At 41.0% G+C, this 23204-nt stretch overlaps 1 protein-coding gene across 4 annotated transcripts; it reads left to right on the forward strand.

The window, feature by feature from the left end:
* Positions 1-5584: 5584 nt before the first annotated feature.
* ezh1 (enhancer of zeste 1 polycomb repressive complex 2 subunit) lies at positions 5585-22583 on the forward strand. Of its 4 annotated transcripts, none has more exons than XM_050069309.1 (20): positions 5585-5739; positions 7734-7917; positions 8093-8218; positions 9121-9243; positions 10023-10140; positions 10686-10931; positions 11533-11635; positions 11914-12077; positions 12282-12373; positions 12470-12632; positions 13926-14110; positions 16724-16815; positions 17861-17889; positions 17996-18121; positions 19268-19446; positions 20361-20456; positions 20560-20641; positions 20729-20812; positions 20924-21008; positions 21162-22583. In XM_050069309.1, exons 2-20 carry the CDS (start codon positions 7738-7740, stop codon positions 21220-21222), a joined length of 2334 nt encoding a protein of 777 aa, XP_049925266.1. In that variant the 5' UTR covers positions 5585-5739; positions 7734-7737; the 3' UTR covers positions 21223-22583. The 4 variants fall into 4 exon arrangements, with proteins under 4 accessions (XP_049925266.1, XP_049925265.1, XP_049925268.1 ...); XM_050069308.1 differs by lacking the exon at positions 5585-5739 and adding an exon at positions 5837-6329; XM_050069311.1 differs by lacking the exon at positions 5585-5739 and adding an exon at positions 5838-6329 and having other exon boundaries at positions 20924-21050.
* Positions 22584-23204: the final 621 nt, after the last annotated feature.

Below are 23204 nucleotides of genomic sequence, written 5' to 3' on the forward strand. Positions count from 1 at the left end.
AAAGATTCATGCTGCTATTTGAATATCAGACAACTTGTTTTTTTTTAATTTTCTGCATGTTTCACTTGAATGGTAACTTGAAACAGTAATTTTGTGATGAATAAATTTTTAGCACCAGGAGCCATGAAGCCAATTCGCAGCAAAAGAGACATGCATGGCCATCTCAAACAACTAATCCTTACCACTATTATGAGATATTTTGGTTCTTTATCCAAAAGTACCATTTAATGAAAGTAGGAACAAATGTTGTATGACTTTGTATGTCATTTTAAGAGTAATCAATAAAAAATAAAGAGACAGAACCAGAAACATTGTCTTTTTTGTATTTCACACATTTTCTTCCTTGTCAAAATATGGTGCCTGCATTACCCACAATGCAACTTGACCACAGACAGTTCCATTGGAGAGTTGAAAATGTTAGCTAGAAGCAGCTAATGTAGTGTTTCGCTTCTAGCAGAGAAGAGGAGCAGGATACATTAAAGCTTGGATTCTCTGCCCAAACCCGAATGGGACCGGCCGGGTTGTAATTTCTCAAAATACATTTGTGTTTTCACAGGAAATGCACAGTTTCTGTTTGTTGCATGCAAAATCTTTTTAAAAATTATCTTACCACGTACATCATACACCTCATTTTTATGTCTGTATACGTAAGTTTAGGTAACAAAAGCACGTAGTTAGATTTTGAAGAAAATACCATAGCTTGGTTTACAATAAGTATGGTTGTTAATATTGTCATGTAATGTCACATGACATGCTTCACTAGTGTTAGTGTCACTAGCATACTATGTTCTTATTAAAATAACTCAGTTGACTTTTGGTTTCATACAAGAAATAAACAGAAGTCTTATGGGCAAAAGTCCAGAGTGTGTTTGATCAATCCACTCTATAGAGACGTTTTCGCTTTTTCTCGGTATCAAAAAGAGCTGCCAGCCGGTACGTTTCATAACCTGTGCCTTTGCGCGTCGGTGTCTGACGCAGATGTCCACTTTCGCAGCGGTGGCATTTAACAATTTAGGTCATTGCCTGCCGCCGCCCACTGCGTATCGTATTACCGCAGAAGGTGCATCTGTGCGTCAGTATCTCACGCCAAGATAATTGACAAAGCTGCAGTATTTGAAGAGCTGGGAATGACACATAACAGCTTATAGGCTGAACATTACATAGGAGAAGCCATATGTCAGAGATCATGTCGCAAATGTCTGATATCGTACTGAAAAGATTTTACAGATGTTAGCTAGTTGTCAATATTTGAATATTGACATTTTTTAACATTGGAAATTGGGTTTTTAATTGGGCTTGGTCAGAAAGTTTGCGGGTGAAAGTAGGGTTGGGCCTAATTTTTTGGGCCCGATCATAGCTCTAGACTACATATCTGGTAAGCTAATTTCTTTTTAAGTCCAGAGATTTTTAAACTTGTGGTCTTCTGCCCCAATGGTTGCTGACTCAAGTGACATCACTGGAGGCACCTTATCAGATTTTGCGGGGTTCCCTGTGGAGCCGCAAAAGCTTTACAGCTTTAATCACATATGCAGCAGGATTACCCAAGAGCTGTAAACAGACTTTTATGGGTTTCTGTTTTGTTGTTGTAGGCCAGCAGTACAAGATTTACTATACTGCTGTTGACTGAGAAATTTGTTTTTTGTATCTGTGCTGTGTGTTACACCATCAGTGCTGACGAGAAGCACCCCCTCCCACCACCTCTGGATCTGACGTCACACTGTTCCTCTGTGGTGAAGAGAGGCGGCAGGGATCTCCAGTATGAAACTGATGCACTCATCCACGTCACTGAAGGATGAGTACTCTTTCTCAGCTGCTGGACTTGGAAGGGAGCCAGCAAGCTCGGGGCCAAAATTGCTTCCACATTTCATTTCAGAAAAAGGAGGCCACTCTTTTTTTATGTAACAGAGTGAATTTAAAAAAAAAAAAACACATACATCTGCATCAAACTTTCACTGTGAGTGAAGTTTAATAGCTGAATGGATTTGACTACAAGGAGGAGCTTAACATGTTTCAAATGTTCTGAGGGAAGAAAGAATAAGCGGAGTTTACATCTCTTTGATTAATAAATGTTTCTTACATATAGTAAAAGTCTAATATTTTCAATGACTAGAGGTAGGTATTTCATCAGCTACTTTGTGAATCTCTTTATCTTCAAGCCTTTGTCACAGAAGATAAAAGCTGCACTATATCTGAAGGCATGACTCCCACAATGACAGGTGCCAAGACCAACATGCACTGTTTACATTATACAGAATTAAAAACTTCCTGCTGATAACGGCCATGCTGCTCCCCAAGATTATCTTCCTGTGTGTGTTTGCTTTTGTTTGACAGGATGGTATCAACACAGCACGGGCTACTTCAAATACCACTCTAGACACAGCACACATGCTGTATCATCTGAGATACTTTTGCTCACTGAATGCATAATTAGTGACAAGGAATGCACGACATAAACTGCAGAACCAGAGAGCAGAAAGGATCCACAGCAGCATGCTGATCAGAGAGAAACACACGGGGGCAGTCATGCTGGTGTGTTAGCATGATATAAGACCAAACCATGTCAAGATAGGTTTCTTTATCCCAATTACATAGAAGTATATACTGTATATGTGAGCATATGATGTGTCATGGGAAGAAAAGTAGCTGAACAGTGCCATCTTGTGTGCCTGAGGAGAAGCATTTCTGTGGTTTACTTTTCCATTAAGGGTATATTTTTTTAATAAAGTGGTTCCAAACCCTTTTCCTCAAGGGGCCCCTTTTCTATCATTGAGTCAAATGAAAACTCCTGACTAAGTGACACAATGCATGGATATTTCATATTATGTTTAATGTTAACATAACAGTGCAGAACAACTGATAAACTGTACAATTAACCCAATTAGTGCACAGAATAACTGCAGGAAGTTTGTGTGAAACAAGTGATATTGATGAATTTTGAGGGTTTTTTTGTTTGTTTGTTTGTTTGTTTGTTTATAATTTGCTATTTTTAACAATCATACGTAATGGATAGATTCAATGTTCTCCCTGTTGCTTGGCTGTTGTTCTTTTAGCTCTTCAGTTTCTTGTCAACTGAGTATTTTTTAAACGTAGGGTGAGGCGAGCAGAGAGTGAAAGTTTTGTAAATACAGCTCCTGTTCAGGTCTTCACCGTGCCCTTATCCTGTGAGATTCTGTGAGAAGTTTATATCTTGAATAATAATCTTAACTTTGAAAGGCTGAGATATAGGCCAACTATACACACACACACACACACACACACACACACACACACACACACACACACACATATATATATATATATATATATATAGATATAGATAGATAGATAGATGGATAGATAGATAGATAGATAGATAGATAGATAGATAGATAGATAGATAGATAGATAGATAGATAGATAGATATCAGAATCAGAATTTTAGAATCAGAAAATTTAACTGAGATTTGATTTGATTTGATTTTTATTTGCATCTCTTTTAGGTCATTAGCTAATCTTCCAGAGTCCACATTAAAAACAATTAATCATATAATAACTCATGAACAACTCGACACGTAACCGTTTACACACAAACACATCATGTACATGATTGCATACACACATACAACCTACAAACATTAGCACATATACTAGATTTGTTCACATATCCATCTACATGTGCTCACTACAACATCAATACTATACAAACCTTACTGACGGTGTATTACAATTGTGCATTAACCACACTTAAATCAAAGAATCTTGCAATCAACACTCTAGCTGCTGAGATATTCTAGGGTGAACTATTGTAGTGAATTCAATAATTTAACAGTTCTGAAAATAAAATTGTGTCTTCACATTTCAGTTCTTATTTTTTGGTTGTGTTTTTATAGCAGTGTCATTCTTATGTTAACTTCATGTTTATCACATACCAGTAACAGTTTATCCTTAATACTAAGTGGTCACATTGTTTGTTTATTGTTTATTTAGGATCCCCATTAGTTGTTACCACAGCAACAGCTATTCTTCCTGGGGTCCACACAAAAGACAAACATTCAACATCACATTACAAACAATTCACAATATCAAAAACAAATGAATTAAAGAAGATGGAATAAGTAGTCCTCTCCCATTCATGTCAACGAAACAATACATTGTAAAAACAGATCATAATTAGTAGGCTGGTGTGTACAGTATAACTGCCCAAAAGTACAATGCACAGTGAACTTCAGTATACTTCACTGTAATACAATACAATACAAATACAGGTACAGACATTTCAATAATAATAAAATACCAATATAATCAACCTTCACATACAAATCATCACGTTACCTAAGTTGACTTCTTTCTGAATAATTGCTGTTCTTAATTTCTTTATAAAACAGATTCTACTGCTAATCTGGGTTAAATGTATTGGTAGTTTGTTCCAGTTTGACATAGCCCTGTATACTACAGTTTTCTTTAAAGCATTGCTTTAAGGTAGAGTTAATGTAAAGCGTCCCATGAGGGTATGTCTGGTGTCATAATCATGTATGTCAGTGGTGTGTGTTAGCTGTGAGTATAAGTAGCTAGGTTTTTTTAAGGCACAAATATTTCTCACATACTGGATCAGGCTGTATGCCAGTCTCTCTTCCACCTGCATCCATGACAGTCTGGCATGCATCCCTTCCATGCTGTCTCTCATTGAGCAGTGAAGAGCAAGGCGGGCAGCTCTGTTTTGGACAAGCTGGATCTTATTAAGCTCTTGTTTTGAGGCACTGGACCAGATTGCTGGACAGTAATCAATTTGGGATAAAACTAAAGATTGAATTACTTGTTTAATTGTTATTTCTGTTAAAAAAAAAAAAACGTTTCTTCTGATTATTGATATACTTCTACTCATTTTGGCAACTATATTATTAATGTGAGTTGACCAGGAGAGTGTTCCCTCTAGTGCCACACCCAACAATTTGGCCTCTTTAACCTGCTCAATGGTTTCTCCTTGCGGGAGATGGACAGCTCTTGGTCTGTCACATGTACGTGGAGAAGAGCAGGAGCCATCAACATAGAAGACTGAAAAAAAGGTTTCAATATGTATTAAAAAAGAAGGTTCCCCTTACTAGGTCTATCTACCTCAGCAGAGATCAGTTCAATATAAGGTGTTTGGGGTATACCCTTTTGAGTAGATACAGGCAATGACCCCCAAAATATTGTCAAGTCATATTTCAGACACCCTTTAAATAGACTGTTTTTCTCCTTGGGTTAAAAAAATCATATGAATAATAAATAAATATGAGATGTTTTTCCTAATATCCTGAGTTAACCTCTTTCAAGTGTTCATGGCCATTTTTATGCATTCTCACATGCATCATTTTGGTGATACGGAAATAGCTTTTTGTGGAGTGTATGTTGCCTCCTGGACTTAAGAAAATATATGTATTTACTGTTTACACTGTCGCTTTAAAACATGCAAATTATTTACTCATCATGTTTGTTATTTCCGTAACCTCAGCAAGAAAAAACGTGCTTCTGTCATGTTTTCAACACAAGTTGTGTAAATTAAGATTTTACGTGGAGTACTTGAAGGCATCAGTGACTCCTCTCTTTAAAAACGGAGAATAAATGCGTCGGGCTCTCCCTGGAGGAGGAGTGCAGAAAAACAACTGAACTGTTTTCCATCCGATACAACTCCACTGCAGGAGTTTTCAACTAATGGTCATTTTTTTAAATTCTTAATATTTTCGGACAGTTTATTTTATCTACACAATCTGCACAGTTGGGGTAATTAGTCTTATTATATGAATATATTTTCCGTTCATGTGAGCAGTATATTTGCTATTTTTGCTATTTCAAAAATATTCCAGTTTGATTCATTTATTTATTTTAAACATTGCATTAATATGCCGATCGAGACCCACAGAGCGTCATGCCCTCACGCATTTAGATGGCGATCTAGCACTCTGGACAGTTGCATCAGTTCCTGTGTGTGCGTGTAAATGGCTGTGCTGTGGCTGCTGCTCCACGCTACTTTTTATTCCCAGGACGCAGAATAGTAATAAATCCTCCTCTGCTTGGAAAGGCTGTGATCATAATAAAGACGTCACCCTCCTGCTCGGGTTGGCTCGACCAAACCAAGTGCGCAGCTATTTGTAAGCTACAACAACAACAACCTCCAGCACCATGCCCATGGATAACGTAGGGATTTCTCTGAGATCCCCTCGCCGTGCGGAGACGATATCTGCGTCAGATCCATAGCAAAGACAGCCTTTAATTACTCCGGATCTCTCTGCTGTAGCTAAAAAACACAGACAGGGACTTGATCGCGTTGCGGTCTCTTCGCAACAAATAGGACGCAAGCCGTGGATTTGAAGGTATTTAATAACTGCGACACTGGATGTAGATAGAGGTAGACGTGCACACGCGTCCGCTGGAAATAACGTGCTGTCATTGTGGTGCTGTGTGCGCACGTCTTTAAAGTGTTACACGTTTAAATGGATACTGTGTGTCTGTGTCTCAACGGGGCTGCAGCTACAGGACGTAGCGCACTTCATAGCTGTGGCTGAAACGTGTGCACGACTCATAGCCCCGAAAAAAATGCACTGTAGCAGTTTCCCAAGCTCAGTTTTGTCTTTGTACCTATTTGTGATTATGTTTTGGCTCAGTCGTGGAACTTAATGTTCACTAAGGTGATTATGAAACACAGGAAAACTGTACTACGCACTTTTCTACTCCGCTTCATATTGCTTTTCTGAAGAGGCACGCCCACTCCCGAGCAATGTGGATGCCCCGTGCTGCTAAATTAATGGAGACTTTACTTATTTGAGTGCACGCGATGACTCTGTTTGTTCACTACTTGGTCAGTTGCCATCCATGATTTAAAAAGAAGCAACGGCAGTCTTGCCCTGGGCAGTTTAAAGCACCAGTGTGGAAGACATTTTTTACATGAAATGACAGTTTTGTTTTGCCAACAGAGGGGGGCACTCTTTCAGATAGACTTCAGTGAGGCTGAATGGGGAAGTTTTAGGTCTGAGAGGCAGACCAAGAGAGTGTGTCGTTCTTGCTGCAGGCCATATAGTAATAAAGACATAATTAGTAATTTAGCATAAATTGCAGAAAGGAAATGATGGCTTTCTACACTAAAATTATAAATTATGAGCAGGTACCTATTAGTTGTCAGTGTTGGGAAGGTTACTTTTGAAATGTAATGGGTTACAGATAGTTACCCTGTCGAAAAAGTAATTATTAATGCAACTACTTAAATTACTTAATCAAAGAAATTCAACTTATTACATATGATTACTGTTTAATTAAATGTTTATAACTGGGCAATAAAACTGAAAAACAGAAAGGCATTTCTGCACAGTGAAAAGATGCAAAGCAACAGAGTGAATGCTATATTCTACATGCAGATGAACATTTGACTAGCAACTGTAATTTAATTACATTTTTTACGGTTACATTTACTTTGTAATTTAATTTCATGCAACTAGTTACATGTAACTTGTTACTCCCAAAAACTGGTGGTTGTATTTTTGAGGATTATTGTGATAGAATAGCTGGTGAAAGCTGATAAATTCATCATACACTTAATATTGAGTCCCATACACACTTGTAGGAATATTATTGAAAATTGTAACTATTCTTCTGAGTGTGTTTCTTGCACATTTTTTGGATCTAAAGGCTTAAATTGACAACAGAATCTTTTAGTGGTCTTGATGCATTGTGTACCCTAGTATTGGACTTGTTTGCCACATAGTATCTCTGTCTTTTTAAAGAGTCATGGAGGAAACAGCTGCTGCAGCTCCAGCCCCTGGCACCGGTGCTGCCCCACCAACCCCAAGACCTCAGCCTTCCTCCTTTGTGCCCACCCGCAGCCTGCTAGAGTGGAGACGGAGGGTCAAGTCTGAGTATATGCGCCTTCGCCAATTAAAACGCCTTAAAAAAGTAGAGGAGGTAAAGGTGGGTCAACTCAAATATTAGCAGTTCTTCTTGCAAAAAGATGTTCAATTCATACTCGTGTACTGTATGCATGGCGTGGGGGACTTGCAGTGTGTGTTTTTTGTAGCACTCACTGTGTATTTTTATAATTTTTTACATGTATGTGTGACATGCTCTCTGTTTTGTTTGATTCCAGACCCTGTTCATGTCCAACAGGCAAAAGATTGAGCAGCAGACAAATCTCCTGAATGCAGAGTGGTCCAGGCTCAGGATTCAGTCCATCCCTCTGTCAACGTCTGGTGGAGCTCTGGCCAACAAAAAGGTGTGTGTGTGTGTGTGTGTCATAGGCGGATTATGAGACAATGGACTCCTGGACATACATGTGCAAAAGGCCCCGCCACCTTTCCTACATTTTGTATCTGTGGTTGTTTTTCCCTCTTTTGAAGTTATTTTGTGACTCTTTGCAGTTCCTTTGCATCTCTGTGTGGTCTTCTTGTGACTCCTTGTGGTCATTTTAAGTCACTTCCTGGTCAGTATATGTTAATTTGGCATGTGAAAGCCAAAGGGTCCCTCTGACACTTTGGGCCCTTTTGGCCTTCACCTGTCACCGGGCCAGTGCCCAGTAAGTAATTCATCCATGATTTGTGTGTGTGTGTGTGTGTGTGCGCGTGCGTGCGTGCGTGCGTGCGTGCGTGCGTGTGTGTGTGTGTATGCTAAAGAGAGCACAATAATATCCATTGCAACACATAAATTCACATACCATCCTCCCGGCACTGTCCAGCTCTCTGTTTGTATTCCTGCCCAGGCTGCTCTGGCTTAACTAGTAATCCAATTTATTATTACTGTGTGAATGTTTTGAGAGAAAACTCCTCACCTCCATCATGTAGCGTCCTCTTCACCAGCACCAGTGTTCTGCTCTGATTCTCACCTGGCTGTCAGGTGTTACAAAAATATCTCAAGCTGTGTACAGAAATGGATCATATGGCAGCCTAAAAGTGGTCTCTGGCCCTGTGGGAGCTCATGATACACACAGCCTGAGGGCATAACAGCATCTTTCTCTTCCCACGTGCTGGCAGGGTCCGCTTTACTGTATTTACTGGGTTTATTTTCCTTGTTGGGGGTCGAGCAGCATGTGTATTCAATTATAGGGATGAAATTGTCCAGTTGTGCTGAGGACTGTTCTATTGTCTGGTCAACTCCAACCTACCTCTGGTTCTCTTACAGATGTGCACAGTGGAGTTTGGCTTTCCAGGATTCAAAGCTCAAGCTATTGCCATGAGACCACTGTCAACAGTGGCAGGGATCCCCTTTATGTACTCTTGGTCGCCTCTGCAGCACAACTTCATGGTATGACATATATCACATTGAGTTGTAATGCATTTACAGTGTTATTACAGGTGCAGAGCACAGAACATATTATTTTACTGATTCACCTGATTGTAATCACTGATTTTCATGCGTTCAACAAAAATGGACATGATCCTTTGCGAGCTGATTAAATAGATGGAACATCTAAACCAGTCGGAGAAACTCAAGAACACATGTCATCAAGTTAAAAGCACGCTTTGTTCCCTAACATTTCTATTTTGAAAATACATAGTTTTTACTGGCAAAGAGTGACATGCTCACAGAACATAAACACACACTGTTCTTGCAACACAACTTGGTTTGCATTTCTTCTATTTGCAGTCCATGTGTGTACCTTTGTTGGACTGAAATGTCCAGAGGCAGAACCATGTGAACATTCTGTGAACTGTTACTTGTTTGTTGATATTTTCAGCCGTACCTTCCCAAACGCATCACAGGTGGTGATTCAGTTCCATTCCATTCAGTTTTATTTATAAAGCCCAATATCACAAATCATAATTTGCCTCAGAGGGCTTTACAGCATACAACATCCCTCTGTCCCTGGACCCTCACTGTGGATAAGGAAAAACTCCCCAAATTAAACTTTTTAATGCGGAAAAAATGGTAGAAACCCTGGGAAGAGTAACTGAGGAGGGATCCCTCTTCCAGGACAGACAGATATGCATTAGAAGTCATGTGTACACAACAGATGATGGTTGTATGACATGCTGCATTAGCTGGTCACATGCCTGTCTTGACAAGAGGTATATTTTTCTCAGGTGGAGGATGAGACATTCCTTCACAACATCCCATACATGGGTGATGAGGTACTGGAACAGGACGAGGCCTTCCTGGAGGAACTCATCGACAACTACGATGGTGTCCACGGTGACAGAGGTGTGTGTGTTGAATGCTCTGTTCCATTAAAGGAATACGTCACCCCCTAAATGATCATTTGTATATCAGTTACTCACTCAGTGAAGAAAACATTTTTCTTACAAGCCTCCATGATGAATGAAGAATCCAAAGACTGAGAATTGGAGTTAAAGGGGACTGCATTTAACAATAGCAAGACTGTATCAAAACATCTATTTACTCACACAATCCATGCAGTATAATAATAATAAAAAAGTCTTGTTTATCCAATCGTATGCTCAGAACTTCCCAAACACATGCATTGTAAACAATGTACCTGACATTGATTTTTTTATTAATTAGTATACAGATCGTCGTTTGGGGAGATGAAGTATTCCTTTAAGTTGTCTGCACAGATCCCATATTCTAACACCTTTCACACTGTGTATCACTGCAGCATTCACTTGGGACTTCGGCTTATTATATGCTGATGATGCAGCTGATGTCATCTTTTCTTAAAATGTGTGGAAAACAATTATGTAAGGGATTTGCACTTGTTAGATTCTGACATGTTAATTGTGTCCCAGAGGGTGGGTTTATCAGTGACGAAGTCTTTAAAGAGCTGGTGGAGGCCTTGAGCCAGTACTCTGACCACGAGGAAGAGGACGAGGAGGAAGCAGCAGCGGTGACAGTAACAGCGGCGGCAGCAGCAGAGGTGACGGGAAAGAAAGAGGAAGAGAGGGTGATGAGGAGGAGCTCAGTGGAGGGTTCAGAAGAGACCAAACCTGGTACTGCGGCATTCATCAGGAGGAAGAGGAGGAGCACTACTGAGGGTGAGCGAGTCTTCAGCTGTGCATTTGTGCGTTCAGACTTTGCCCAGTGAGAGAACAAGCGGGCTGCAGCACAAACAAGGCTGGTACTGTTCCTCTCATTACACTGTACAGCTGCCACAAGGTCGCCCTGCCACAGCAGCCCTTGCATGGGCATTGTTTACTTTAAAGCTGCCCCTGTGTCCCTGCATGGGTACTGTGTGTGAGGGAACCTGTTTGTCCATGACACTGATATGGCCCAGCTCTAATTACAGAACTTAATGACCTCTTGTACCAAGCTTTATGGGAAACTAGGCTGTATACACTTAGTGATAGTGAAATGGAAGCACACCTGGCTACACAGTCATTCAGGCACTGGTACACAAACACATCCTTGAATGGAAGATACTGAAAAAAGAAAACTACTCTGTTTGTATTACATCATGAATTTCACTGTTTTAAGAACATGTTATTGCTAACTGGCCCTGAGCGTTAGGAAAACTGCTGTTCCATTACAAAATGTTTAAAAGAACATATTGCATAAGGTTTATTTGTGAATCTGTATCAAAACCTGATGTGTGGAAAAAACTGTGTGTGTAACCAACTTTCTTTCTGTCTCCCAAAGTGAGGGACATGTCGAGCAGCAAGAAAGTCCCCAACGATAACATATTTACAGCCATCGCCTCAATGTTTCCTTACAAGGGCACCACGGAGGAGCTGAAGGAAAAGTAAGAAAAGTGCAGTGAAACTGGGGATCTATGTGCACAATGCTGAACAGGCCGTTGCTTAGTGTTCACCATGGAGACGCAAGCTGTCAGGGAGGAAAGTAATAATGGTGGCTCCCTCTCAGGCTCTCTGACTCAAAGGAGCGGTTGCATCAGCATCTGAAAGAGCTTTACTTAGAAAGAAACACCTACAGTACCAAATGAGCATACTAATACTGTGGTAAAAGAACCGTACACAGGTGATATGTCACAAATAAAACTCTTCCCTGTCACCTCTACAGGTACAAGGACCTCCTGGAGCCCCCCAGCCCGGTGAAGCTGCCCCCTCTCTGCACCCCCAACCTGGACGGACCCTTTGCTAAGTCTGTACAGCGGGAGCAGTCGTTACACTCCTTCCACACACTCTTCTGCAGACGATGCTTCAAATATGACTGTTTCCTCCACCGTAAGACTTTATTCATGTTCATTATTATTATTTCTCCTTCAGTTTGTTGATTCATTGAGATTGTGATAACTGTGATTATAATATGACTTTCGACCTCTCTTTCTGTGTACCTTGGGTATTTTATTTACCTAATTGTGTACAGTTGCTAACTACCAATTACCTGATATTACAATAGAGATTCAACATGTCTCTCTGTTCATAAAGCTTTCCATGCTACACCCAATGTTTACAAGAGGAAGAGTAAGGAGATCCGTATAGAGACTGAACCATGTGGCGTCGACTGCTTCCTGTTACAGGTATGCAAGCTCACAATTATTTAACCTATTCATGCATTCTGTTTCAGTGTTTATGTTAGTTTACACTGTGTTGTTTTTCCCATCCCTTGTCCCCAGAAAGGGGCAAAAGAGTTTGTGGATCAGAATATGTTACGGTCACAGAGGTCTCGGAGGCACCGAAGGCAGCAGCGTCCCACCAGTTCCAGCTGTCCTGGACCGTCTGTGTCCGCTGAGGAAGGAAAAGAGGGCTACAGTGACCATGAAACCACCTCCTCCTCAGGTAGGACCATGATCTCACAGGAACTGGGTTTGGAGCTGCTTTTGAAACCACCAGATGCTATGTCTATTCAAGGCACGATGACTCAGGGAGTTACAGAAAAGGTTCAGTTTAAGTTTCGTGTTTCGTAGTTTTTATTTTTGCTCTGACTTATTGCCTTTTGTTTTGAGATTTCCATTTTCTCAGTTACTCTTGAGGCCTCATACAGTACAGACACAGTTATTTGAATGTGTCTCTGAGTCACTGTATGACTGAGTGGATGCATCATTTACCATAACCTCCCCCCAATTCTCTCCCTTTCTGGAAAGCTATCTGCCTCGAGTGACTACAGCCCTTCAGAAAAGTGAAATCTGGCCCAAGATGATAGCTTACAAGTCAGACCCTGCTCTCTCCTCTGTCTCCCTCCTTCCCTCTCCTCTCAAAATCAACTCTCTCTTGCCAAGCAAAATAAACCAGCCATTAGTTTTGCATGCTTCAGCCCCAACATAAACACTTTGTTCCCTCTCTCCCTCCTCCTACTGTGGTTTTTTTAGTTTTGTTCTTTCGTTTCTGTTGACATCTTCATGTTGAGAGCAGCGGGAGGGAAATAAGAGCAATCTCCTCTGGCTCTTTATCGTCCTCTCCTCCCCTGGAGCTCTCAGGTTGTTGTTCATCGCCATCAGTGCCTCACTGGAAGTCTCTGTTAGTTTTGGAAACCGCTCGTGCTCAGCCAGTGACTCAGCAGACTCTCTCACACGTGTTGAGATAATGTGGAAAAAACAGATTGTTGAGCAGATTAATAAAGATACTCAGTGCTGGAGCATGTGGCCACAGCAATGCTGCATTCAGCCTGTTGCCAAGCAACATTCGGCTCCCTGCCTTGAGCTGTGGGTGTGCGAGCATCAGTCTTGAATATCCGAAAAGCTAAATCAAAGCTGTGGTCCCCAGTGTGTGTGTGTGTGTGTGTGTGTGTGTGTGTGTGTGTATGGGGGTGTCTTTGTGTGTGTGTGCAGTGCACACATGCAGATACACAAAAATGGCACCCAGAAATAGCTGTAAGTGTGTAAGTCTAGGGTTAAATTAGCACGACTGATGTGTGTGTGGGCAGACATCAAAAAAAAGCTGACACAAAGCTTTTGCCAAGACAAAGTAATAGAAAAGTGTGCGTGTGCATGTGCATACATGTGTGTATTCAAAAAATATGAAACAAACTTCCTGCCAAGAGTAGTTGGTCAGTGATTTGTGTGTGTGTGTGTGTGTGTGTGCATGTATGTGTGTGTGTGTGTGTGTGTGTGTGTGTCTATGTGTGTGTAACAGAGGGGAATTCACGATGCCAGACTCCCACCAAGCTGCGTCCAGGGGATGATGACGGGGAGCAGCAGGCGTGCTGTGTGGTCCAGTGGAGCGGGGCGGAGGAGTCACTGTTCAGGGTGCTACACGGCACATACTTTAACAACTTCTGCGCCATCGCCCGCCTCATTGGCACAAAGAACTGCAAGGAGGTAAAAATGTCCGCACACTTAACGGTTTTACCATCTTAGCATGTTTCCTCTGGCACTGTACGCAGATGATACTGTGCAAACTTTGCTGTATTCATTTACAATTTAAAATTGTAATGTGTTCTTTCTAGCTAATAATATCACATAACAAATAATGGCTTCGATCGAAACAAATTTTGTTACAAATACGATCAAAATACATTTTTTTAAAGAGAAAACTGATTTCGAACTGCACTCCTACAACATTGTCAGACTCACGATGGACAGTTTCAAGACAGAACCAGAGACATTGTCTTTTTTATGTGAAGATTTATAATAATAAGATACCAGATTTCAAGATGGCGGCTATTCATTCCGCTGGAGTTGTTCACCTGGCCCATACGCCAAAAAAAGTCTCCAGCCTCTGAGTTTAATTACAGGTTCTGCGACCCACTGAATATACGCAATAGTGTTTCTAAATCATTTTTCTCAGCTTGAGGAAAGTTTCACAAATATATACATCCATGGTTCAAAAATTATCAATAGAAAGTCGTCCTTTATCTTGTTTGTAGTTTGAGGTGTCCTGTCAACAGTTTTACAGACGTCTCTTTTATTGTGGTGGTCAATGGAGAAAATGCTTTTTGGGCCACAGGAGATTCTTTTCACTGCAATACCACGAGTGGCCACTGGGAAAATTGGCTGCAACACTGAGCATCTTTCCTGGGAGATGGCTTTTTTATTCCACACATTCTTCTTTCTTGTCATTACCCACAATGCAACTGAGGTGCTCACACTTCAGTCTGAGTATGTTATGCAAGTACTGGCTAATGTAGCTATGAGCCGTTAGTCCTAAACTGAGATGAGGAGGGGGCTACAGAGGTGTAGGAAGCTCAGTTCTTTCTAACTCCACACACCCAGATATTTTTTATCATCAACCTTGTAGGCTTCAGACAAAGAATGTTGCCTCTGGAGCTTTAGAGGGTTTCATACAACCTCTTTCCAAAATATTTGCAAACAACAGTTCGTATGATATCTTACGAAAATGCACAGACAACGGTTCATATGATATCTAAAAAAAATAAGCACCCCATGAATGGTGTCATCATGTTATGTACTCAGCATAATGTTACATAGGTGTAGTTTAGGAAAAGAAACATGATGACTCAACCTTACAATAACTAAGTGTTCTTGGCTTCACATGGTCTCCTGGCGGGAAAGTCCTGTGTTTGTGTGACCCATCCACCACCCCAACCTACCTGCATATGCAGACTTTCACTCTTTATACTACTTTCCTCTTTATTTCCGTCAGCACATCGATCATGTGATTACAGCCTTCCTGATTACATGGGTTATACACAAATTACTGGCCCATGAATACGTGGGTTATATACTAATTATGCTGCATTATTTTCCATGGGTGTCCGCACGAACAGTGCATAAGAGCAGCCTGCTTCTTTCACATGTGCCGAAATACTACCCAAGACCTGTAAACAGATTTTGATGTACAAAATCAGTTGAGGTCCCTTTTGAAATGCCAGATGCCAAAGTGAGATAAAGGCTGGAAGTAGATGTAACAGTCTTCAGTAGAGCAGAAAATGAACACATAAAACAAGTCCATGGAAAGGGGATGTTGACAAAGCAGGAGGATTTATTAGAAATTAGGTCTTAATTTTAGAGACAACAGTTAAGTACAGGAATTATGAGTGATCAGCTGTCTCATCTGTTGTTTACTAGCTGTAGTAGCTGTTAAATTTACTTTGTGATGTTAATAGATTAACTTTGACCAAGAGTTTCTGTAAGTGATGTGTAGTTGTTCTGAAATGAAGCAGACAACATGGTTAATTTAGCTGATTTCTGTTGCGTTTGCGTCAACGCGAGTTCAATAACACATGCATCCTGTTCCTGTGGTTTTATGGCGTGGATAATTGGGCTGACTACGGAGAGAATGGCATGTGGCACCATAAACACGGATGCTTACCAGATGTGACGTCTCTCACATTTTCTCGTGATGCAGTCGTTCAGCCTTAGACACTCCCAGACATATGTTAATGGAGTCTCATGTGGGCTGCAAGCCTTGGAGAGAAAATATCACAACTTCTAATTTAGATTTTAAAACTTTTTACTTTTGAGCACAATACACAAAATAAAGACCGGTTAAAACAAATGCTGACATATTTAAGAAGAAGCAGATTTGTCGATTACATCCTACCCTTGTAGCGCCTCTTGTCACAGTCCAGAGTCTGTACTGGACTGTCTGTCACGGCCTTGCTGCTATCCAGAGGGCCCCGCCCACTGCTTAACCAAGTGGAAATGCTGAAACCAGCTGCATCATTATGTATGTCTGTGTCCTGGGGAAGAAGCCAAATCTGGGTTTTGGCAGCCAGAAGTGGTTGAGTCTGTGTGTGCGAACAGATGCATTTGTATGTTTGGCCTCTGCAGTGGAGTTTTGATAACAGAGGATGGAGAGGGCAGGATGTTCTGTGGCGTAATCACGGCGATGTGCTTTTCAGTCTGAGCGGGCATAACGTTACGCAACATAATAATTACGATGAAGACAACAGAATTTCTTCAAAATAGTGTATATTGTGGTAAATTAGCAGGATGTGTTGTTGTTCATGTAATTTTGGTTTCTCACAGGTGTACGAGTTTGCAGTGAGGGAGGTCCTGATCCATCGTGTTCCTTTGGGTGATGGAGGCATTGCACCCCAAAAGAAGAAACGGAAACACAGGTATCACCAGTTGTTCTCTCTCTCTTGCTCGCCCTTAGCTAAATGATGAAAACATGATTGTAACATGATCTCTTGGAAAAGGGAGTTTGACCCTCGGTGAAACTGATCTGAATAGATAAACGTTAAAGTAAATAATTATCAAGGCATGCAGATATAAATGTATCCTGCACTGTTGTATTAGTGTTAAAACTGCATTTGATCTTCCTGTCTCATTTCAATTTTGTGACTTAAAGCAAATGACCATTGTATATCAGTGACTCGCCCCATGGTATGTTGAATTCAGGAGGAAAACTTTGTTTTTCTGGCATGCCTCTAGTGAACGAAGAATCCAAAAAAGAAGAAGAAGAAGAAAATCATTGATAAATTGCAGTAAAAAGGGGGCTGCATTTAAAAACAGCAAAACTATATCAGAACATCTGTTTACAAACTTTCACACAACTTGTGCAGTACAATCCAAGTCTCGTTTATCCAGTCATATGCTTAGTACTTCCCAAACAGACAGCTGTTTAAGACTGAACTAAAAGTGAAACTGATATGCTCTCTTCAGGGCTAGACTCCATGAACTAAACAATAATTTTACCTAGCTGAAAACAGGTGCTGCTGGGCTCGATCAGTTAGTTTGTTTGTGTTATTATGCGACTTAGATCATTTAAGGGGTTAGTTCGGCTTCAGCAAAGTCATAATAACACAGAAATACTGCAGATCAAGACAGTAGTAGAATTGAAATTATTGTTTTTGTCAGTGGAGTCTTTTTTGGAAAGAGAGCATAGATAAGTTTTACTTTCCGTTCAGTTCATGGTTGTAAGGGCTGTCTTTCCCTTTCACTCAGATTCATCAAGAATTTGTATTCTTTGTTTACTGAAGGCATGCGAGAAAAACAAAGTTTCTTAGCGAGATCAACATTATACAGGGTGAGTGATAAATGGTCATGCGGGAGGAGAAGTGTTCCTTTAATAAGCCAGAAAAGGATAACTAATTGAGTAGGTGTGGAACAAGCTAGAGGAGTTTTCTGTAACCCTGTCATTGTGTTTGTTTAATGTGGTAGGTTATGGGCAAAGATTCAGCTAAAGAAAGGTACGTAAAAGTAAAACGTCACAACTTGACTATTATTACACTATGCCCTCTGAAATACAATGCAGCCTATGTGCCAGTCTGAGGGCTTTGTCCTCTGTTGCTCCAGATAACTCATCCAATCAGGTGTACAACTACCAGCCATGTGATCACCCCGACCATCCATGCGACAGCTCCTGCCCATGTGTGATGACCCAGAATTTCTGTGAGAAGTTCTGCCAGTGCGAGCACGAGTGTGAGTGTCACCTTTCTACGTAATGCACATGCGTGACAATGTATTGTGTTTATTCTTTATTTCACAAAGAAAAAGAAATAAGCAGCTTTGCTCTGCCTTGTAATGCTAAAAGGAAATTGTTTGTCATAACCACATTTTCCTCTGAAAGCTCTGTGTAGCTTTAAAGCCCTTTTTCCAGACCACAATAGAGCAGGGCAGCAGAATGTAAAACGATTCTGCAGCATTCTGGCAGCGGTCAGAGGAGAAACTGTCCTCTGGCGGGGATAGGTGGGTGTCTGTTTAATACAGAGCTGTGTTCACAATGAGGCATTTGCTGCAGCAGCAATGACCCAGAACTGTGTTTTCCAAAATGGCCACATGGTGGAGGAATGCATTTTGTATTTTGCCCTCTGGAGAGTTACAACAGGCAAAGAGGATAAGACGAAGTAAATGTTTTGCTATGGTTTAGAAAAGATGGTTTTGCCTCATTTCTTCATCTGTTGTGGTTCAGTCACCTTCTCTCCCCCCTCCTCCCTCCCTCCCTAACCAGACTGTTACCTCGCCCTTTCCCGTAGCAGTGGAGAGCTGGGGCCAAACAGGAAGCAGCCCCCAGTTGCACATGTGTGTGCTCAAAAGACTTGGAGTGAAATCAAAGGGATGTGACAGGCTCTGTTCCTGATATTCAACATCATCTCCAACATCAGTATGAGTCAGACAGCTCCAGCTAAACAATGCTTGATGATACAGACACATAAAACCCACACAGGCTGGGAATGGGAGGTTAAAACGGCATGACAGAGAAGACAAATGCTGCTTGGAGCTCTTGCTATGGACAGTTTCCCCAAGCAGAGGCTGCTGGAAAGACATTTCGGTTATTCTTGCCTGATCCTTCCGTTCATCTGCCCGGAGGGTGTTGTGTTTCACTCTGCAAAATTGTATTTCAGCATATCTGCCAGCAGAGGTCTCTTGAGTGATGGGTTTCTCAGCATTACTCAGCCATTGAGCTTCTGTGCTGCAACTGCATTTTCAGATGGAATTTTTATCATAATCATATTATGTTCTGCCAAGTCATATAATGTATTATCTTTCTGTGTTGCATGCAGTTTGCACATAAACCCTCTCAGCATGTCCCCTTTTAGAGCAGCTGCGTGTCTAAATGTTTTCCAGGCCAGAACCGCTTCCCAGGTTGCAGGTGTAAGACACAGTGCAACACCAAACAGTGTCCCTGCTACCTGGCCGTGAGGGAATGTGACCCAGATCTGTGCATGACCTGTGGTGCTGCAGACCACTGGGACAGCAAAGCAATCTCCTGCAAGAACTGCAGCATCCAGAGAGGCCTAAAAAAGGTACACAGAGACACTTGGTGATCTAAATGGTTACAGGGACAGTTCACCCCAAAACCAAAAAACATATTTTTCCTCCAACCTGTCCTGCTGTTTATCAATCTGTGTTGTTTTGGTGTGAGTTGCAGAGTGTTGGAGATATCGGTTGTAGAGATGTCTGCCTTCTTTCAAATATTATGGAACTAGATGGCCCTCAGCTTGTGGTGATCAAAGCACTAAAAAAAAACAAAAAAACATTTGAACTCAACAGCAATGTCTCTTTCCAGAGGTGATGCGGTTACTCAAGATAATCCACAGACCTTGTTGTGGGCAGTTTCATGTAGGAACTATTTTCTTTCTACCAAACTACACCCACCAACCATGAAATTGCACAGAAGGAAGCATGCATCTACTGCGAGCTAATGTAGTTCCACTGAACTAGCTAATTTTACACCTCAGCCAAGCAGGACGCCATTTATATTCACATCTCACACTGTCACAAACGCAAGCCTCTCGTCCATGAGCAGATGAACAGTTACTTTAGCATGATGATACAGTTGGCACGTGTAATCCAATTGAAAAAAAAAAAAAAGTTGCAACATAAAATTGCTCACAAGGTCTGTGGATTATGTTGACTAACTGGGTCATGACTTCAGGAAAGAGACATTGCTGTTGAGTTTTTGAAATGTATTTTTTTTTTTTTTTTTGGTGTTTTGATCACCATCTAGTTCCATTTCATTGGAGAGAAGGCAGACATCTCAACGGCCAATATCTCCAACAATCAACTCATACCAAAACAATTTTGATTGATAAATAGCACTACAGGTAAGGGTGAAAATACCTACTGTTGATTTTGGGGTTACCTATCCCTTTAAATATTTCAAACCTGATATTCTGTTACTGTCATGGTGTTCTAACCTACATCTGACTTCTCTCAGCACCTACTTTTGGCTCCATCAGATGTCGCCGGGTGGGGCACCTTCATTAAAGAGTCAGTTCAGAAGAATGAGTTCATCTCTGAATACTGCGGGGAGGCATGTCCATGCAGTTTTGTCATATTTTTTTTAAAAATATTCATAAGCTTAGTGAAGTTTTGTACGTAACGTGTTTATTATTCCTGTGTGTGTGCATGAGCAGCTGATCTCCCAGGATGAGGCAGACCGCCGTGGAAGGATCTATGACAAATACATGTCTAGCTTCCTTTTCAACTTGAACAATGGCAAGTGTTCCCTATTTCTCCTCTGATCATAGGCATACCACTGTTATAGTATATTAAGTAATCCTTAACACATTCTATGTCTCCCAGTAGACTTTGTTGTGGATGCCACGCGAAAGGGGAACAAAATCCGCTTTGCAAATCATTCAGTTAATCCCAACTGCTACGCAAAAGGTACGACTGAGTCTGTTTGTTTTTGCCATGGCGTCAAATACGAGGATGAAAGCAATTTGTTGGATCAAAGCAGTCTTTGGTTGTCTGATGTTCTGTTTGCTGTTGTTGCAGTGGTGATGGTGAATGGTGACCACCGCATTGGAATCTTTGCCAAACGGGCTATCCTGCAAGGAGAGGAGCTCTTCTTTGACTACAGGTAGAGTCACGGGCCTTTTAGTGACTCTCCATCAGCTTCAAAGTAAAATGAAAAAAAACAAGGCTGCTGTACATTGTGACTGAACTGCAAGATTCTGCAGCTCCTGTACACTAACTAACTAACTAGACTCTTCCCTTTATCTTCTCTCCACAGATACAGCCAAGCGGATGCCCTCAAATACGTAGGCATAGAGAGGGAGGCAGACATGTCTTAGCTACACCTGCTGCCTACCTCCATAACCTGCTCCTAGCTCCTCAGCCACCCACTAATGCTTCTGTCCCTCTCTGTAGCGTCACATCTAGCTGACGAGTCTCTATGAACATTCGCTGTCTCTGCCCTCTCTGCTGCACTTCTAAAAATAGAGAGTCCCTCCCTGCTGTTTGCAGGTGCTCCTCCTGCCCTGCAGGCTCCACACCACCTCCTTCAGTGACAGCAGTCAGCTCTCCCTCTCATCTGCCCAAACCCACCCACCTACCTGCAAGACTGTATCGCCAAGCTTATGAAACTAAACTATTTAAAGTGGAAATACTATTAATCCGTATCGCTTACTGCACCAAGAGGATCACGTGGTTATTTTGGGGTTTTTTCTTTGTTCCATCCTGTCAGAGCAAAGAGGTCATGGTTACCCATCATACAGTGTTTTACTCTCTCAGCAGTTATTGTTTTACTGTACTTATAGACCGGCTTTCTTTTGACCTCTCAATACGTAATGCAAGCTTTTACATCGTACCTAATGATGATCAGTGAAATGCATGTGCTGTCTCTTGGATAAACAAACCATTAAAACATGTTAGCCACGGCATTAGCTTCAGTCAGATGCTGCACTGTGCAGTCTCTCAGTGTCGTAGTTTGATGTTACCCACTGCCTGTTTTTCAGAAGACCCAGTTTGACAGCTTTGTTTGTCCTTCTGTGAACCCGTTCAGCGGCTAGCATCACTACAACATCTTTATGGTGAAATAAGTTATTGTGCATTTATATCATTGTTCTGCAAAAATAGGCAACCAGACAAGAAACCGACTGACTGAATGTAACCTGTCGATGATGGTGAAGAGATCTCATCCCTCTTTTCATTTTACACATTAACCCATTCTGTTGGTACTCTGAGCAACGTGCATGCACATCAAACAGTTATCATCATGTTTACATGACCTTGAGGCCTTCACACTTTGTGAGGGAAACGATTAATAAAGTCACACAGTAAATGTCTTCCTTTAAAAATCTTTCAAGTGCCAAATGATTCCACACAGGAAAAGGCTGAAACAGTGTGGATGTGTTGCATAATTAACAGCAGTGCATTTTAAAGGTAACCTTTGCAAGGTAATGACCATGGGAAAAGCAAAATTATCAGTGTTTGACCAAATATTAAAGTCCCCCACATGTGAATGTAAAATATACTTTCTCATCTTTTCTTTATTCTTTTTTATATGTCCAGATTTGTTACTCACCCTGTTTTTCATTTATAAAACATTAAAGGCCACCTTTAAATGAGATCTTTCTCAATAGGGATGAACAAAATGGAGTTTACTGCTATGTACAGTGTATGCCTATAAAAAATTAAAGTTTAACTTTATACATTAAAATGTGCTGTTGTTGTCCTTGAGTGTTAAAAGTGAACTTTGCAGGATTTTCTTAAAAACTATACAGAAGTGATCCCTCTCTGTCCTCATTTATGACCCACTATAACTGTGTGGCAGTGTATTTTTCTGCGGAGACTCTGCTCTCTGCTTGTATTTTCTCATTTAATTCTCTTTTTCAGTTTATATATATATTTATTTTTCTTATTATTTTATATGTTCAGGACATTTATGGGTGGCCAGGTGCCAGACCACAGGCAGCATGCATCCAAGGGACACAAGGCCAAAAAAATGCAAATACAGTGAGGCAAAATGCAAAACATGAGTGAATCTGGGGTTGGCTTTTACTTTACTTTCACTGGCAAGCATGTTTCCAAACAGTAACTGACAATCCTGCATAGTACACCTTCAACTGTCTGTGTGCAAATAGCATCTCACCCAAAATAATACACTGACAATTTCCTTCAAGCTTATTTTATTGAGGTGACAGTTTGGCTTTGCCTTGATTTACACAGTAATGGTCATTTACAGTGAAAGTATTACAAAACAAAATTGAGCGGACTGAAGAGCAGAAAAGTTCCTAAATCTCAGTGTGATCACAAACACAACTGTAATGATCAT

Source organism: Epinephelus moara, chromosome 18, assembly GCF_006386435.1.
Source record: "Epinephelus moara isolate mb chromosome 18, YSFRI_EMoa_1.0, whole genome shotgun sequence".
Classification (NCBI taxonomy): domain Eukaryota; kingdom Metazoa; phylum Chordata; class Actinopteri; order Perciformes; family Serranidae; genus Epinephelus; species Epinephelus moara.